The following is a 17,667-nucleotide window of genomic DNA, read 5'->3' as shown; positions in this document are numbered from 1 at the left end:
GGGTGGGGTGGAGAGGCACCTGTGCCAGGAGGGGGGTGGGAAAGAAGGTCCTTGCAACCCCCAGAGGTCAGGGGGTGCTTCCTATTCCTGGGGGCTGCATAGGTGTCCCTCCCTTCTTTTCTCTGCAGCCAGGCGGGGGCGGGGCCGATTCCTTGGAGGCTGAGAATAGGAAATTCTCTGCGAATATGTGCAGGCTCTGCAGCCAAAGAGATACCCCCACTCTCACAGCATTAAGGGGGACAGGGGGCAGAGCTCTGTCTCCTGGGGACCGGATGGGGTGGTGAGCCGGCAGGGCGCCGAGGGGAGGGGGATGGTTTGGGCCCTGCCGGGGTGGGGGAAGTCTGGGTGGGAGAGGCTGGCATGGCGCAGGGGGGCCGGGGCCGGCCCAGCGCGGGGGGCGGGTCTGGCACGGGGCGGGTCTGGGTCCGGCACAGGAGTGAGGGCGGGGGACAGGCGAGGCTGCCCAGACCGGGCAGGGCTTGGACGGGGCCGGCAGGACAAGAGGTTCGCGGGCGCCCCGGGCCGTGCTAGCCTCCCCCGTGCGCCCTGGGCGCAGCCGGCATGAAGCAGCGGGAGGGAGACTGGCCCGGGCAGCCGGTGCCCCCCAGCTACGCCGGGGATCGGCCGCGGGGGGGCGGGAAGCTGCTCCTGGGGGGGGGCCGGGCCCCCCCGCGCTGGCTGCGCGTCGCCACCGTCTGCGCCTATTTCCTCTGCGTCTCGCTGGCCGCGCTGCTCCTGGTGATTTACTACGGGCTGGTGTGGGCGCCGCGGGGCCCCGGCGCGGAGAACGGCACCGCGCCCGGCCCGAAGGCCCCGCGGCTCTGCAACCACAGCGGGCCCGGGCAGCTGCTGCAGGCGGCGGCGGCGAAGGGGGCCCCGGGGGCCGGCCCGCGGCCCGCGCAGGAGGAGAGGCGAGGGCAGCAGGGCCCCGCGGGGCGCACGGGCTGGAGAGGCCGCGACGGGACCCACTGAGGCGCCGGAGGATGGAGCCGCCCCTGGGAGCTCCCGCCGTGGGACCGAGCCGGGGCGGGAGGCAGCAGCCCTCCGGCGGCATGAGACCAGGACGGAGCCGGGGCCCGCGGCCTGGGCGCAAAGGGCTCCCCACGCATCGCTCGGGGCGCGGAGCGGGGATCCCCTAGGCGGCCGCAGGAGCCGGACGGTGAAAGCCCCAAAGCGCGGAGCGGGCGGGGGGGCAGGTCCCCCCCGCTTCCGGGGGAGGCGCCCAGAAAAGTCCAAAGAGCCTCAGGACGCGGCCAAGGCCAGCCCCGGGGGAGACACAGCTGGGGCGGGTCCGCGCGTGGACTGGCTGAGCCGGGAGAAGGGCCTGGAGGCCTCCGGGGGGCACCAGGCTAACCTAGCAGCATAGCCCCCCTGCCCCCCAAGGCACTGTGTGCTGGCGCCAGCAGCTTGGGGTGGTTTGGGTGTCAAGGCCATAATGGGCTCAGACTCCCAGGGCCACCGGTCTGTGAGGCCTGGACAGCGGGCCTTGGGCTCAGCAAATCCTGTATCCTCCTCTCTGTCTGTCTGTCTGTCTAATAAACCACTCGCTGCTCCTTCCCCAGCCTGTGTCCAGCGCCGCGCCATTAAACTTACCCATGGGTAGGGGGCATGGGAACAGGGGGTGGGGTGAGGGTTGCAGGGAGCTGCACGGAGCGGGGGGGGGATTGTAGGGAGTAGGGGGAGTGGGGTGGGGATTGCAGGAAACAGGGTGAGGGGTGGGAGTTGCATGGAGCGGGGGGGGGTTGCAGGGAGCAGGGTGAGGGGTGGGAGTTGCATGGAGGGGGAGTTGCAGGGAGCAGGGTGAGGGGTGGGAGTTGCACAGAGCGGGGGGGTTGCAGGGAGCAGGGTGAGAGGTGGGAGTTGAATGGAGCAAGGGGGTTGCATGGAGCGGGGCGGGTTGCAGGGGGAGGGGTGGGAGTTGCATGGAGCAGGGGGCTTGCAGGGTGAGCAGGGGGAGGGGTGGGAATTGCAGGGGGGGTGCAGGAAATAGGGGGATGGATGGGAGTTGCAGGGGAAGGGAGAAACCGTGTCACTTCAGCCCATTCCCCTCCTTGGGAGTCCTGGCATCCAGACTGGCAGGCAGCAGGTACCCTCCAGTCTCCCTTGTTCCATATAGCATCACACCCCCCATGCAAAATTGATGCAGAAAGGGGTGTCCCTAGGCACTGCTGAAGGCATCACAGGAATTTTTCGTTCAGTAGTGTGATGGGTTGGGTCACAGAAACCCCTTTGGGGCTGCCACCTGGTGTGCCGAGACTACCTCTGAGCCTGTTTTCCCTGCCAGCCTGGGACTTCAGTGCTCTGCCTGGTTTGAGCCAGACAGGCCAGCCTGCTGCAACACAGACCCAGGCCTGAACCACGTCCCGCACAAGCTGTAGGCGTAACTGAAAACAGCTTAAGAAGTTCTCCTGTCTCCAGCACTCAGATACCCAGCTCCCAATGGGGTCCAAACCCCAAATAAATCTGTTTTACCCTGTATAAAGCTTATACAGAGTAAACTCATAAATTGTTTGCCCTCTATAACACTGAGAGAGAGAGATGCACAGCTGTCCCCCCCCCCCAGTATTAATACATACTCTGGGTTAATTAAAAAAGTAAAAAATGATTTTATTAAATATTAAAAGTGGGATTTAAGTAGTTCCAAGTAGTAACAGACAGAACAAAGTGAATTACAAAATAAAATAAAACACACAAGCCTAAGCCTAATACGGTAAGAAAACTGAATACGGATAGGTTTCAGAGTGGTAGCCGTCTTAGTCTGTATCAGCAAAAAGAACAAGGAGTCCTTGTGGCACTATTAAATTAGGCTTGAATAAAGACTGGGAGTGGATGGGTCATTACACAAAGTAAAAACTATTTCCCTATGCTAATTTTCCCCCCTACTGTTATTCAAACCTTCTTGTCAACTGTTGGAAATGGGCCATCCTGATTATCACTACAAAAGATTTTTTTCTCCTGCTGATAATAGCCCACCTCAATCGATCACTCATCCCCCATTGTTTCATGTTCTCTGTGTGTGGATAGCTTCCTACTGTATTTTCAGAGAGAGATGCACAGCTGTTTGCCCCCCTCCCCCCAGGTATTAATACTTATTCTGGGTTAATAAGTAAAAAGTGATTTTATTAAATACAGAAAGTAGGATTTAAGTTGTTCCAACTAGTAACAGACAGAACAAAGTGAGTTACCAAGCAAAATAAAATAAAATATGCAATACAGTAAGAAAACTGAATACAGATAAAAATTTCACCCTCAGAGATGTTGCAATAAGCTTCTATCACAGATTGGACACCTTCCTAGTCAGGGCCCAACCCTTTCCCCTGGTACAGCCCTTGTTCCAGCTCAAGTGGTAGCTAGGGGATTTCTCATAACTGCAGCCCCTTTTGTTCTGTTCCACCCCCTTATAAATCTTTTGCACAAGACAGGAATCCTTTGTCCCTCTCTGGGTTCCCATCCCTCCTTCTCAATGGATTAGGTTAAAGATGGATTCCAGTTCAGGTAATCATGATCAAATGTCACTGTAAGACTTAATTACCCACTTGCTAGCCCACAGGTATACAGGAAGGCTTACAAGTAAACAGAGCCATCTACAGTCAATTGTCCTAGTTGATGGGGGCCATCAAGATTCCAAACCACCATTAATGGCTCACACTTTGCATAATTACAATAGGACCTCAGAGTTTGTAGTTTCAGATACAAGAGTAAAGGAGTACTTGTGGCACCTTAGAGACTAACAAATTTATTAGAGCATAAGCTTTCGTGAGCTACAGCTGCATTCATTCATGCATTCATCGGATGCATCCGATGAAGTGAGCTGTAGCTCACGAAAGCTTATGCTCTAATAAATTTGTTAGTCTCTAAGGTGCCACAAGTACTCCTTTTCTTTTTGCGAATACAGACTAACACGGCTGCTACTCTGAAACCTGTCAAGATACAAGAGTGATACATTTATACAAATAGAATGACCACACTCAGTAGATTATAAGCTTTGTAATGATATCTTATAAGAGATCATTTGCATGAAGCATATTCCAGTTACATTATATTCACACTCATTAGCATATTTTCATAAAATCATATAGAGTGCAATATCACAAGTATTATTACACTGTTCAGTTTAACATCAACTTTATCAATATGTAACAGAAATGGTTTATCAAAATCAAGTTTGACTAAAACAGACTTTTTTTGGTAAGGTTTATCATGGAAATAACAGCGTTACTGAATCCCTTTACAAACTCGTGGTAATATTTGACTAGGTCAATAGTGGATTGGACCTTTTGTGATCTTGCCAGGAGTTCTTGAAAATAGCTAGTTTATCCCTATAAGCTACGACCTGGTGTATCCTCTGTGCCAACAACTATAGGCAAATCTTCCCTCGTCCCTTGTCAGCCAGGTAATTTCCATCAACACTGACACTAGTTTTCAAATTCTCATCATTGTGCATACCGCAACATTTCTTTTTCTTTCTTAGAGTTGACTCATCCTTCCAATCAGCAGGATCGGGTCCTTTCCCCCTCACCTGTCTCCTAGAGAGTTGAGAGCTGAACCTCCCTGCTTACAAGAATCCTTTGGCTGGCTAGGTGTGTCCACCAACTGCAGCCCCTCTGGGCTCTGAGCATCTACACAGATGCTCTCCTGCTTTTAGATCTACCACCCCCGCCAGCTTAGAGATTGGACTCTGTTTACAGGGACATAATCAATCCCTACCAACAAGTCAGAATCAGGATTCTGCTTACTCTCCACTCCCCACTCTTGGTTCCACATCGGAGCAGATGGGCCCGAGCCCACCTCTTACCCCCTCCCTGCTCCTAAGGGCTGAACTAGGCAATTTCTCTGCAGAGCCCTGGAGCTTCCTGTTTGTGGCATTATAAAACCTCAGCATTCGCTGCCTGTCGGCACTTGGGAAAATTGCCTGCAGCCCGGACGCAGCCCGCGGGGTCTGGGCACACAGGGTGAGTGCTTGCTTAGCTCTGTGCCGCGGGCCCCGAGCCATCTCTTCTCAGGGGTGTGAGGGGCTTTCCAGCAGGGAACAGCTGAGCCCAAGGGGGCAAATGTCTGTGTCTTCCAGCCTGCACTTTGTGGGCAGCTGCTGTCCAGCTGCTCTGGCATTGTCATTATCTCAGACAGGCACAAGTTGCTGTGGTTAGACTGGTTTAGGCCTCAAAGCTTGTTAAGCCGCTCAGGGCATTGCTGAAAGTGGCCTGATCAAAGGAGGGTGTCTATCAGAATCCAGGTGAGGCAGAGCCACCCACCTTAAGTGCTGGCTCTGGGCTGGCACTCCTAGATCATTTGCTTTTTCCCCCGGTCCCTTGGGCTTGCTCTGATAGTCTGCCCACAAATCGCCCCACGGCGGCAGTGCCTGCTCCCAAACCAGCCGTGTCCCAGGTCAGGATTTGCCTGGCCCGGTGGCTGCATTTGGGGTAGGAGCTTTAGATAGGCTGTGGGTCAGCATGTGAGTTGTTGGAATAGTCTCGGGGTTTGTCCATGGTGTGGCAAGCCTGTTCGGTTTGATGCTGACAGCTCAATTCCTGGCACCCGCGTCTTCTCTTCTCTAATAGGCAACCATTATTCGTCACTGCAGTAAAACAAGTCTTGAGCTGCCCCTGCACAGGTGTGGTTTTTGGTATAACTGAGGTATGAATGTAAAGTGGTGCGGTTATACTGGTGTCACTCCTGTGTAGACACACTTATTCCACATCAGAGCAGCCACTTTTCAGTGTAGTTGAGGTTGCTTGGGAGGGAGCTGGAGCTAACCAGAAAAAGCCCCTCCGATACTGTACTCAATGCCCCCTTGGCGGCTTACCCCAGTGTAACTCAATTGGTGGAACTGGTCACACTTTCCTTTGGGGACCAGGCTTGAGATTTTCCCCTGCACCAGGGATTTTGTTCTGGTTCTGGTTCCATTCTTAAGTCAATGTTTTTGGCAGCTAGGGGCTTGGGCTGTGTTTAACTCAGCCTGGTTGGATCGGTGTACAACCACACTGCTCTGCCAACTAGCTCCGATACGTGTCTGGTGCCAGTGACCGAGCCAGGGCATCCCCATGCCCTGAGCTGTCCGTCCCCCAGTAGTTATGACTACCCAGCCTGCTTCGAGCCCTGGCAGGAGGGCTCCTGTGTTTGCGAAACTGGATTGCTCTGCGGCTTGAAACTCTGCAGCATTGGAGCTGCTGTCTGCCTTGGGCTAAAGAGCCTCATTTCTGCATGTTTAGCTCTGTGAGCAACTGTACGTGCTGACACGCAGTCACCTGCTCTGGCCACTAGACTCCACTGCCCTCCCAGAGCTGGGGGGGATAGAACCCAGGAGTCCTGGCTCCCAGCCCCCTGCTCTGACCCACTAGCCCCCACGCCCCTTCCAGAGTTGGGAATAGAACCCAGGAGTCCTGGCTCCCATCAGCCCCTGGGTAACCAATAGCTCCCACTCCCCTCCCAGAGCTGGGGAGAGAATCCGTGAATCTGAGGTTGTGCTGTTGCGCGATCACATTATTCCTGTCGCCAGCCTAAAGCAGGGGGAGATGCCGAGCTCAGGCACTTGCTGCTACCCGTGTGGGGTCTGTCTCCTGATTGCAGTGCAGTGACCTGCACCACTCAGATGGAGGTTTTCACCAAGGGCTCACTCCTGTAGGCATTGCTGCCCAAGCCCCCCCAAGATCAGGGCCCGCACCCGGAGAGAGTGCTTTATAAATACCAGTTGTTTTTCTCTTCCTGCCCCAACGGCATGGCCTTGCTGTTTCATCATGGAAAGGAAGTGACATTGAGCAACTGGCTCCACAGTGAAGAGTCGTTAGCCTCCAATGGGCATTCGCTGGTCTGTGCAAAAGGCACTGGGGGCCTCAGCCCAGCTCCCAAGAGGGCAGGCGCCCATCTACCCATTGGTGCCGCCTGGGCCCCTGGGGGCTAGGCGGAGCAGAGAGGCCAAGGACTGAGGTCTTGTCTGCTCTGGGGATCCCAGCTACCTCTGTGCAAACGCCACTGTATGCTGTGATTTGCTTTCCAAGCAGCGTAAAGCCAGACCAGTGCAAACAATGGTGTAGCCTGTCTAGGCTAGGGATGTGCAGCGGGGCAGGAACTGGGACTGGGGCACATCGCCAGTGCAGCCAATGCCTGGGTGGGTGGTGGGGCTTGGAGGGGGTGCAGCCAGCAGGGCCCCGGGGATGGTGCTTGGGGAAGCTGTCCTGGTAGCACCTAGGCAGCAGATTCACTTTATCCAGCACCAAATTCAGGCATGCTAATTCCTGCAGATTAAAATTAAAAACAAACTTGTGAGTGATTCCAGCTGCTCCGAGCCCTGTCTCCACCCACTTCCCTGCAGGTTGGGGCCCTGAGGCGCCCCCAAGATCAGGGGGCTGCTAGCTGGGGGGGGTTGGTTCAAAACCAGGAACATTCTCAAGCGCAAGGTTTTTTTTGGGGAGGGGTTAAGGACAGGGATGGGGGATGAACCCTAATAATTTGTGGCCATTAAGCCGAGGGCTGGGCTGCATGCTCCCCTGCAGTGAGACTGGTGGGAAACATCGATTTTCCCTCCCAGTGTGGATGAGGCCAGGGCCTGCCTAGCATGGTATCCGGCCTGCGACACTGCCCAGCACTATCTCACTCAGAGAAAGGTGTAAAACTCCTTGTAGCTCTGGAGCAGCCTGTCTGCAGGGAAAGGTCGTTCCCCCCCGCAACAACACCTCTCAGTCAGTGTAGATCCCGGCCACACTTCCTGAGTCCTTCCCAGCGGGACGCCAGGTGGTCCCATGAGTACAAAGGTTCAATTCTTTTTTAAAAATCCTGCTAAGCGCCTGGCCTCACAGAGATCTTATGTCGGTGAGTTCCACAGACCAATCTGGATCTGTGTTTTCATAAAACTCTGTGGTTACAATGCCATTCCTGCAGAGTAGTAGGAAGTGACTAGCCTTTGTATTTTATTGTTTGCTTACAGGATATATAGCCTGGCGCAGAATGAGTGCCACCGAGCTGTATGGTGACTATGATCCTGACTCGTACCCTAACTTCACTGCGCCCAACTTCGACACGCTGACTCCGCTGCCTTTCCAGCTGACCCCCGTCCTGTGGGCATCTCTGGTTCTCTACTCCCTCGTCTTCCTGCTGGGCGTGCCAGGGAACGCGGCTGTCATCTGGGTGACGGGCTTCGGGATGAAGCGCACGGTGAACACCGTTTGGTTCCTCAACCTGGCGGTGGCTGACCTCCTCTGCTGCCTGGCGCTGCCCTTCCTGGTCGTGCCCGTGGCCCGCGGCAACCGCTGGGAGCTGGGTGACTTCGCCTGCAAGCTGCTCCCATCCCTCACCATCCTGAACATGTTTGCCAGCGTCCTGCTCCTGACGGCCATCAGCCTGGACCGCTGCACCCTGGTGACCAAGCCCGTCTGGTGCCAGAACCACCGCACGACCCGGCTGGCCTGGGGCCTGAGCGGGGCAGCCTGGCTCCTGGCTCTGCTCATGACCCTCCCAACCTTCATCTTCCGGACGACGTACCACAAGGCATTCTCAGACAAAGTGATGTGTGTCATGGAGTACGCTCCAGTGTCCGGTTACCAGACCGCCATCGAGGTGTCCATCGCTACCTTCCGCTTTGCCGCCGGCTTCCTGGTCCCCTTCGTGGTGATTGCCACCTGCTACAGCCTGGTCCTGGCCCGTGTCCACAGGAGCCGTTTCACCCGCTCTCGCAAGACCATTAAGGTCGTTCTTGTGGTGATTGTCGGCTTCTTCGTATGCTGGCTCCCCTACCACGTGGTGGGGCTGATTCTGGCTGCCCACAAGCCCAGCATGAGCCTGTTCATAGGCGCCTCTAAGGTCGACCCCCTGATTGTGGGCCTGGCCTACATCAACAGCTGCCTCAACCCCATCATCTATGTCATCATGGGCCAGGACTTCAAAGACCGGTTCCAGCGCTCGCTGAAGTCCATCCTCCGCAACGTGCTGAGCGAGGATTCGCTCCACTCCACGGCTGATAGCAGGAAGAAGACCAAATCCACGCTGGAGACCAAGTCCACGATGGAGGAGCGGAGCACTGGGGTGTGAGCTGGGGAATGGACCCCCAGGAGCCCCACAGCAGGCTGGGCTTGTGACATGTCAGGCGACAGCTGCCTCCTCTTTGCTCACTGTCGTTAACCTGGGGAGGTCCATGTAGGGCCCACAGCTGTGCGGCCACCTCCCCTCATGTGCCCCAGGCCCCTGCAGACTGTGGGGCAGGGCAGACGGTGATTTAATGTACATAGTGCCACCTCTATATTTGCATATCTGAATATTCGTGCCCTCATTCTCCTATTTCCCCATCATCCAACCCTTTGGAACCTCACTCCCCTTCCTACCCTCCCAGCTCCTGCCTTGATTCCCCCCAATTTCCAGTGCCCCATGTCCCCCTGCCCCAAATTCCTTCTCCATCCTTAGCCCCCGTCTGGCGCCACCCCCAACAATCCCTCTGCCAGAGAGACGTGACTGGAGCAACACTTTTGAATCGCTCTACAACCAGATCTCCATGGCTACAGCAACATGCTGGGTGGGTCTCCTCTCTGGCTAGGGTCCTCTCTGTGGTTGGAGACCTCCATGCCGTGGGTCTCCTCTCTGGCTAGGGTCCTCTGAGAGAGAACCTGCCTCCAGGAGGCTAACTATAGAGACGTGGCGCATGGAGCCTCACCCTCAGCTTTGCAGCTGTCCCAGGCAGGAGCCCTGCATTGGGTGCTTGCTAGTCCAGGACACAGGCTGGAGCTGGTGGCCCTCAGCCTGGGCCCTGCTCTCCCAAGCTATGGGGGTAACGGCTCTGCCGGGCAGCAGTAGTAGCCTGTTACCCTCTTATGGAAATCAGCCATGAGAGGGCGGCAGAGACCTGCCCTCCCTAGTGTGGGGCTTACAGAGACCAAGGGCCGCAGGGCGTGACTCTCCCTACCCCTCATGCAGGCGTCGGCACCAGCCCCGGGTGTGACGCACAGGTTGGAACGGGGCAGCGTCTGGGCACGCACGCTGCCTGGGTGCAACTGAGCACCTGAGAGCCAGGTGCCCATGTGCATCCATGCAAGCAGCCCCTGTGCAAGCTGCTGCAAGCAGCATCCACCGGGGAAGATTATGGGAGAGTTTCTACCTTCCCATCCCTGTTGCTAGAGGCTCAGAATTTTCTGTAACTTCCCCGTTTTAGTGCTGGGATTTTGGGGTTGGGCTTTTGGAGCCAACTGCCCCCCCCAGCACCCCGCAGGGGCACCATCTTGGAAATGTTGGTGGTTTGGGTTTTGTGTCATGGGGGAGGATGACTGGCAGGAATTCACTGCCCTCCTGCTACAGGGCACGAGCCAGCCCCTGACTGACTGGGCCAGGGAGACTTCCCACGGGGCAAGTTGTTGAGGTTACAGGTCTGAGTGCACCTCTGCCACGCCCAGGCCTGGGGCACAGCACCCTGTGTAGCAGCCGTGCTGACCCAGAGGGTCTGAGTGAGTCCTCTGGGGCTTTCCTTTGGGAGCCTGTGCCCAGCAAGCCAAAGTATTGTTTGTTTTAACAATGGGAACAAAGCATTTGGGGGTGTGGGGGAAGGGTTTTAAAAACACAGTCTGCGACCATTATTTTCTTACCTAAAACGATTCTGTGATGGGGATCTAGACAGGGCCGACGTCGTCAGTTGCCCCAGCGGCTCCTGCATGTCACCCTGGCCCCCCAAACACCGCCCCCCAAGGAGATGCTTGTTACAAACTGCTCGAGTCCCTTTGTTTGCCAGTGTGCCCAGCCCTTGGGCTGGCCTGGCGCTATCTCCTACCAGCACTCAGGCATTTGCTGCGCAGTGGCTTATCTTGAGCTGTCCTGCGTCCTTCCTGCTTTTTTGTGCGGCCAGACACCGATTGAACTGAACCAACAGTTTCATCCTGCAACGTCCACAGACAGCGGCCATTTCTTGTCAGGGCATGGCTCCAGCTCCGTCACCCCTCAACTCTCGTCCCTCCTGAACACCGGTCTCTGGAGCAGCTGGGACTGGCTGGGCAGAGCTGGGAGACTGCTGCAGAGTGAGTCCTGCCCTGATCTGTGGGCCCAGAACCCCCCAGGAGGCCTCACCATGACTCTCCCTCCAGCCCCGTGTGATTGTGCATTGCTCCCTCAGGGCCTAGCAGCCCTGTCCCAGTGGCTCCTCCTCACCCCGGGCTGAGGTCCCCCTGCCCCAGCGGATAAACAGGTGGCTTTGAGGCTTGATCCTTGGCTCTACGCCTTTCTCCATTAGACTGTACAGGGCTGTGCTGCCACTTACTCCGGGCGAGGCCCCTGCATTGTCTGCTGGGTCAGCACCAATGTGTTCCTGGGGGTATTTCCAGGTTTGCCATAAACACAGACGTGGCTGCTGCCAGGTCTCTCCTTGATAATGAGTGTGCGGGGCCTGGGGTGGGAGCATGAAGCCATCTGTTTATCTGCTGGGGCAGGGGGACCTTGGCCCAGGGACAAGGCACCCGAGGGGCTGAGAATGGGGCTCCCCACACCCTGAAGGGAGTGTTGGGGTGTGTCTGTGTGTTACATTTAGCAGTTTATGGAGCTGACCACAAGGCTGGGCTTTTCGGGGCGCTGGTTCTCTCTTTGCCAGGGTCCCGGCCAGCAGGGCCTGCGCAGACCAGTGCGTGCACCTTAGGAATCCCGCCCTCCCAGCATGCGGTGCTGCTCCCAGGAGTCCTGAGTAACCACTCCCCGTGTGCGGTGAATAAACATGCCTCTTTGTCACTGTGTTTGAGTTGGCATCGGGATGTTGGACTGCTGCTTATGGGTTAAAAAGTGAGAAGCAGAACCCTGTTCATAGCTGAGCTCAGCAGCTCTGGGCGGCTGCGGTGGGACATAGCTAGGGACAGCTGTGTGCGGTGCCATGGGGCGGGGTCAAGGCTATGAAAGCAGGTGTCTGAAAGGAGCCGCACGCTGGGTGCCTGGTGGAGTCTGCGGTCCGATGAGCTGGGGGTGGCCCTAAAGGCACCCTCTGCCTCAGTCTGTGGCCCTAAAGCGCAAACGGCTGGGGGTGAAACCTTGATGACTGTTATTTTCACAGGTTTCAGAGTAGCAGCCGTGTTAGTCTGTATTCGCAAAAAGAAAAGGAGTACTTGTGGCACCTTAGAGACTAACAAATTTATTAGAGCATAAGCTTTCGTGAGCTACAGCTCACTTCAAAATGCATCCGATGAAGTGAGCTGTAGCTCACGAAAGCTTATGCTCTAATAAATTTGTTAGTCTCTAAGGTGCCACAAGTACTCCTTTTCTTTTTGTTATTTTCACAGCGTCTCACACCGAGTCAAGTGCTTCCCAGTGGACACAGAGCACGACATTCCCTGGCCCCAGGACTCTGAGCCTGCGGTCAGATCCCGGCTGGTGCAGGGGGGCCACGACCCAAGGAGCCCAGCCGCTGGGTGCTAAGGACCTGCTTTTCGATGTGCCACAAGCGAAGGTAGCAGGGAGCGGCAGGGGCAGCGCCAGCACAAAGTCCTCGCTGTTCTCAGGGACAGCACACGCTGGTCTGGAGGATGGAAGCAGAAACATTCCCCATGAGTCTGTGTATTATGGTCGCACCTAAAGGACCCAATCCTAGCCTGGGCCCCTCCTTGTTTTAGGATCTGCAAAGGAGAGCCCCTGCCCACACCGCTAACAAATCCAGAGCCCAGCTGAAAGGTGGCTGGTTTGGTTACACACATGACCCTGGGGCCAGCAGGATCCTATGGGGGGACGCAGTTTGGCAGTTGTGCCCAGGCCTCTCTCCCACCCCTCAGGGCAGTAGCAAGGCACTGACTACATTTCTCGTTTCTGGTGTTTATTTGGAGGCTGGTCACAGGACAGCTGGGGAATGTTCTTGCTGCCCTAAGCAAACTGGCAGTTGATAAAGCAATCAGTCCCCGCACCCCTGCCCAGGGAGGCAGCCATCCCAGCTGTGGGGAGGATGGGGGGAGCTGTAGGAGTTAAAAATGCAGAAATGCTGGGGCTTGTGTAAGCAGCTGTGGGCTGTTGCAGAGGTTCTGGGCGGAGTTCTTAGCACACCAGCCTCTCGGGAAGTGGCTGCCATCTCCACTCTGTCGAGGGCTATCGTCCCCCTGCTTTGGGGCCAGAGCTGACCCCTCACTGGGCAGGGGTGGGTTGGAGGGCACATTCTCTGGGGGCAGGTTATCCCATCACCGTCTCTGCAGCAGTGGGCGATGGCCTCTATTGAAGACTGGGCTAGAGGGACCCCATGGCTGGTCCAGTCTGGCCATGCACACAATGCTGGGCGTTGTGAGTTTGCCAGGTCTCTGTGAGCACTGCTAAGGCCCTCTTCTCTCTCTGGAGGACCTGGGCTCTTGGTCAGCGTGGGGCGTGAGTGGGAGCTGCCCCAGCTCCCCTGTGGGATGCTGGGAAGATCCCACTCCAGCCCCGGCTATGATGCTGCAAGGCAGCCAGGTGCTGAGTGGGGAGTCTCTCACCAGCGCATTTTGACAGGGCCCCTGGCCAGCCCTGCTCTGAGGAGCAGCCGGCAGTGACCCACACCCTGCTTCCCTGGGGGAAGGACTCCAAGGCTGGCGCTAGTTTGTTTGCTTCCCTCTGTGCCATCTGCTGGGGACGGTGCGAGTCCATGTGGTAAGCCCTGCTTCATAAACAGTCTGAACAGAAAGAGCTAATAAAGGATTCACTGCCGGAGTCTGGCCCGCAGTTTGGCACCATCCACGGCACCTTCTGCGGCTGTGTCTGCGACATGCATTGTTCACATGTGTGACAGCTGAGTAACTGTCACGGAGTCCCCAGGCGATGCTCTGGAGCTGCTCCCCATGAAGCCGGTCAGGACTCTGGGGAAGTCTCCTTCCTGGGAGCAGCCTGTCTGCAGGACACACAGCTCACCCGGCTCCCCCCTTCCTGGGTCTGACCTCGGAGCATCCAGCATCCTCTGCCCCTCCGTGCGCTTCCCACAGCCAGTCCGCCCAGGTGGGGTCCTGGGGAAGCCAGAGGGTCCTGCCCCCCAACTCCGCAGTCAGACGTGACTCTCAGCCAGCCAGTAAAACAGAAGGTTTATTAGACGACAGGAACATGGTCTAAACCAGAGCTTGTAGGTGCAGAGAACAGGACCCCTCAGCTGGGTCCATTTTGGGGGGCAGTTAGCCAGACAACCATGTCTGCACTTCACTCCATGTCCCCAGCCAGCCCCAAACTGACTCACCCTCCAGCCCCTCCTCCTCTGGGCTTTGTCCCTTTCCCGGGCCAGGAGGTCACCGGATTCCTTTGTTCTCCAGCCCTTTAGCTCTCACCTTGCAGGAGGAAGGGCCCAGGCCATCAGCTGCCAGGAAACAGGGTGTCGGCCATTCTCTGTGTCCAGACCCCTGAACACACCTGCCCTCTAGGACTCTGCAACAATCATACACCCTTATCCCACCACCTAGATACTTAAGAACTGCCTAGGGGAAACTGAGGCACCCCCACACTATTCAGAGGAAACATTAAGAACAGTCCCGCTTCATCATAGTGACCTTCTCTACACCAACTCCGACAGCCTGTGCTTGCGTCCTCCCTGCCGGGGCTGAGGCATTGACAGAGGGAGCCCCGGGATGGGACTGCGTGGCAAATACAAGGAAGAGCCCCAATGCTGGAATTTCCCATCACCCCACCCTCACCCCTGGCTCTGGCCAGAGCCCCCGCAGCCCCTCCCGCTCATGCCTCCAGCAGGTTCTGCTGCCTCTGCAGAATTCCCAACTTCCCCATATTCTGCAGCTCAGCTTAGCTTCCTCCTCACGGCAGCCAGGCCCCATTGCCCAATGCTCTGGTGTGATGCAAACGAAACCGCAGAGCCAGCTCCAGCTGGGCCTGGGTCTTTTCAGCAAGGGACATGTGAGTGTGTGTGTGTGTGTGTGGGGGGGTCCTGTTAACCCTTTGGTGCCCTGGGCTGAGTTTTCCCTTTATGCGCCAGGGAAGCAGAGACGACTCCCACCCACGGAGCGCAGCAGTGGCCAGCCCACGCCTGGGTGGGGACAGCTTGGCACTGAAGCCCCAGCAGAGGAGGGTGAGCCACTGGGGAAGGCACCGGGCTGGGACTCAGGAGATCTGGCTCCAACTCACAGCTCTGCCACAGACGCCTGCTGAGCCCTGGAGTGAGTAACTCCATCTCTCAGGGCCTCGGCCCCCCACTGCCATGTGGGGAGAATGAGCCCTCTTCCGTCTGTTTGCATTGTCGGCTCTTTGGGGCAGAGCCTGTCTCTCACGCTGTGCAGCCCCTGGCACAACGGGGCCCCAGTCTCAGCTGGGCGCACTGAGAGTGACTGTCTTGGTCATGGGGGGGGGTCACTCCCCCACAGCTGCAGGCCAGGGTGACGGTCAGAGCAGGGCCCTGTCCCATTGCCAAGGCAGCTCCCAAGGATGTCACGGTGGTAGGAATTAGCCCTTGGAGTGCCACAGAAAGGGGGGCCCGTTACTGCACCCACTGGGCCGTGGGCAGAGACTCCTGCAGCAGGGTCCCCCTGGCTAGGTTGTAGCTGTGGTATGTACATGGTGTGTGTGGGGGGGTGTGTTATCCAGCAGGCAGGAGTCCCGGCTGCAGCTCTGGGTGTGTCTAACCCACAGAGAAATCATGGGGCCTGGAACTGCTGAGCTGGGGGCTTGTTGGTGAAATCAGGCACTTGGCCTTGTGGGGCTCTCACGGCTCCTCTAAGCTTGGGACCAGCCTCTGGCTCAGCTGCTGGCAGCACGACACGAGCACGGGAAGGGGCTGCGGGGCCTACAGGGGACCTCCACCCCCACCCCGCCAGGTCTATGCAACGATACATCCAGGCCTGGCTGGCTCCTGCAGCAAGCACCAGGCCTCTTGGGGACGGTGCCATTTCAGTGCACAAAAGGGAGAGAATTTTACTCAACCCGAATTTGGTTTTTAGGGCGCGGATCCTGGCGCAGAATGAGTGTCACCGAGCTGTATGGTGACTATGATCCTGACTCGTACCCTAACTTCACTGCGCCCGACTTCGACACGCTGACTCCGCTGCCTTTCCAGCTGACCCCCGTCCTGTGGGCGTCTCTGGTTCTCTACTCTCTCGTCTTCCTGCTGGGCGTGCCGGGGAACGCGGCTGTCATCTGGGTGACGGGCTTCAGGATGAAGCGCACGGTGAACACCGTTTGGTTCCTCAACCTGGCGGTGGCTGACCTCCTCTGCTGCCTGGCGCTGCCCTTCCTGGCCGTGCCCGTGGCCCGCGGCAACCGCTGGGAGCTGGGTGACTTCGCCTGCAAGCTGCTCCCATCCCTCACCATCCTGAACATGTTTGCCAGCGTCCTGCTCCTGACGGCCATCAGCCTGGACCGCTGCGCCCTGGTGACCAAGCCCGTCTGGTGCCAGAACCACCGCACGACCCGGCTGGCCTGGGGCCTGAGCGGGGCAGCCTGGCTCCTGGCTCTGCTCATGACCCTCCCAACCTTCATCTTCCGGACGACGCACCACAAGGCATTCTCAGACAAAGTGATGTGTGTCATGGAGTACGCTCCAGTGTCCGGTTACCAGACCGCCGTCGAGGTGTCCATCGCTACCTTCCGCTTTGCCGCCGGCTTCCTGGTCCCCTTCGTGGTGATTGCCACCTGCTACAGCCTGGTCCTGGCCCGTGTCCAGGGTAGCTGTGTGGCCCAATGCCACAAGCCCACAGTCATCGTACTGGTAGTGATTGTTGGCTTCTTTGCCTGCTGGCTCCCTTGCCACGTGGTGGGGCTGATCCTGGCCACCCACGCTCCCAACACCCGTCTGTACAAGCTGGCAGATGCCACCCAGCCCCTCGTCGTCAGCCTGGCCTACGTCAATAGCTGCCTCAACCCCATCATCTACGTGGGGATGGGCCAGGGCTTCCGGGGCTTGGTGCAAAGCCTCCTGGCTGACATCCTCCAGGAGGAGGGGGCAGACCTAGAGGGTGAGGGCCAGGTTCAGTTCACGTCCACAGGCAGTGGGCAAGCCACTGAGACAACGGTTTAGGTCCGTGGGGATCCCCCAGCTCAGGAGGGACCAGGAGAGCAGGGGACTGGACTGATAAGGCGAGATGCTCGCAGCCTGGCTGCTGTCCATTGTGGGATGCTGAGATTCTGTGCCTTGCGGGTACCGCATCTGTGTCTTGAGTGGTCGCTTACCCTGGCTGGTGTTGTGGGGAGCTGAGTCTCTGGAGAGCCGGCTGGAGGGAGCAGTAAGATCTGCTGCCCCGTGAACATCCTGCAGCCCCTCAGGGAAGGGGCTAGCTCCGTATTACCACTGAACTGCTCTGACTCGAAGCTCTGGGGACAAGGACCGTCTCTCTGTTCTGCATCTGTATGGTGCCACTGAAATAGAGATCACTAATAAATCAGAGCCTTGTGGTGATCCCTCTCCTGCTCCCTTCTTTGGCGGGCCTGTGGGAGCCCGCGGCCCCAATCCCTGCCACAGCAGAGCACTAAAGACTTGCCTCGCAGAGGAAGTGTGACTCTGATTGGAAGCAAAGCCAGGGGCTTGGCTGCAGGGCGGATGAAGGGTGCCCCTGTCCCAGACCCAGCTGCCCGGGGGCAGTGGGACCCCCAGAACCCTACAGCCCCCTCCTCCCAGCTCAGTGCTCTGCAGCCCTCATGGGCGGGGGGATGATGCACAGGTCCCTTGCAGGGAGGGGTGGGGATTTCTCCCCACCCATGTAACAGGGGGAGCATGTCCCAGCCCCCTGCACGGAGCCCCTCAGGCCTCCAGTGCAGGGGGAGCATGTACCAGCCCCACCCCAG

General features: G+C 57.6%; 3 protein-coding genes across 9 annotated transcripts; all 3 read left to right on the top strand.

Annotated features, from left to right (window-relative positions):
• Positions 1 to 429: 429 nt before the first annotated feature.
• INAFM1 (InaF motif containing 1) lies at positions 430 to 1,555 on the top strand. The gene has a single exon (XM_038381929.2). The coding sequence runs from the start codon at positions 562 to 564 to the stop codon at positions 970 to 972; it is 411 nt and encodes a 136-aa protein (XP_038237857.1). The 5' UTR covers positions 430 to 561; the 3' UTR covers positions 973 to 1,555.
• Positions 1,556 to 4,888: 3,333 nt separating this feature from the next.
• On the top strand, positions 4,889 to 11,685 carry LOC119847292 (C5a anaphylatoxin chemotactic receptor 1). Its single transcript, XM_038381942.2, has 2 exons — positions 4,889 to 4,952; positions 7,922 to 11,685. The coding sequence occupies exon 2, from the start codon at positions 7,942 to 7,944 to the stop codon at positions 9,019 to 9,021; it is 1,080 nt and encodes a 359-aa protein (XP_038237870.1). The 5' UTR covers positions 4,889 to 4,952; positions 7,922 to 7,941; the 3' UTR covers positions 9,022 to 11,685.
• On the top strand, positions 9,009 to 17,276 carry LOC119847291 (C5a anaphylatoxin chemotactic receptor 1-like). 7 transcript variants are annotated; one of them, XM_038381940.2, is made up of 4 exons: positions 10,664 to 10,985; positions 12,228 to 12,394; positions 14,870 to 15,050; positions 15,828 to 17,276. In XM_038381940.2, exons 1-4 carry the CDS (start codon positions 10,664 to 10,666, stop codon positions 16,901 to 16,903), a joined length of 1,746 nt encoding a protein of 581 aa, XP_038237868.2. In that variant the 3' UTR covers positions 16,904 to 17,276. The 7 variants fall into 7 exon arrangements, with proteins under 7 accessions (XP_043357377.1, XP_038237868.2, XP_043357372.1 ...); XM_043501441.1 differs by lacking the exon at positions 12,228 to 12,394 and adding an exon at positions 13,598 to 13,694 and having other exon boundaries at positions 10,850 to 10,985; XM_043501440.1 differs by lacking the exon at positions 12,228 to 12,394 and having other exon boundaries at positions 10,847 to 10,985.
• The last annotated feature ends 391 nt before the right edge of the window (positions 17,277 to 17,667 follow it).

Source organism: Dermochelys coriacea, chromosome 23, assembly GCF_009764565.3.
Source record: "Dermochelys coriacea isolate rDerCor1 chromosome 23, rDerCor1.pri.v4, whole genome shotgun sequence".
Classification (NCBI taxonomy): domain Eukaryota; kingdom Metazoa; phylum Chordata; order Testudines; family Dermochelyidae; genus Dermochelys; species Dermochelys coriacea.
This window is presented reverse-complemented; position numbering and strand designations above follow the sequence as displayed.

Excerpts from the sequence above, each read along its gene's own strand:
- LOC119847291 (XM_038381940.2), top strand. The coding sequence starts at position 10,664 with ATGCTTGTTACAAACTGCTCGAGTCCCTTTGTTTGCCAGTGTGCCCAG. Across the intron at positions 12,395-14,869 it reads TCGATGTGCCACAAGCGAAG|GGAAGCAGAGACGACTCCCA; the intron begins GTAGCAGGGAGC and ends TTTATGCGCCAG. Across the intron at positions 15,051-15,827 it reads GACGCCTGCTGAGCCCTGGA|GGCGCGGATCCTGGCGCAGA; the intron begins GTGAGTAACTCC and ends TTTGGTTTTTAG.
- INAFM1 (XM_038381929.2), top strand. The coding sequence starts at position 562 with ATGAAGCAGCGGGAGGGAGACTGGCCCGGGCAGCCGGTGCCCCCCAGC.
- LOC119847292 (XM_038381942.2), top strand. The coding sequence starts at position 7,942 with ATGAGTGCCACCGAGCTGTATGGTGACTATGATCCTGACTCGTACCCT.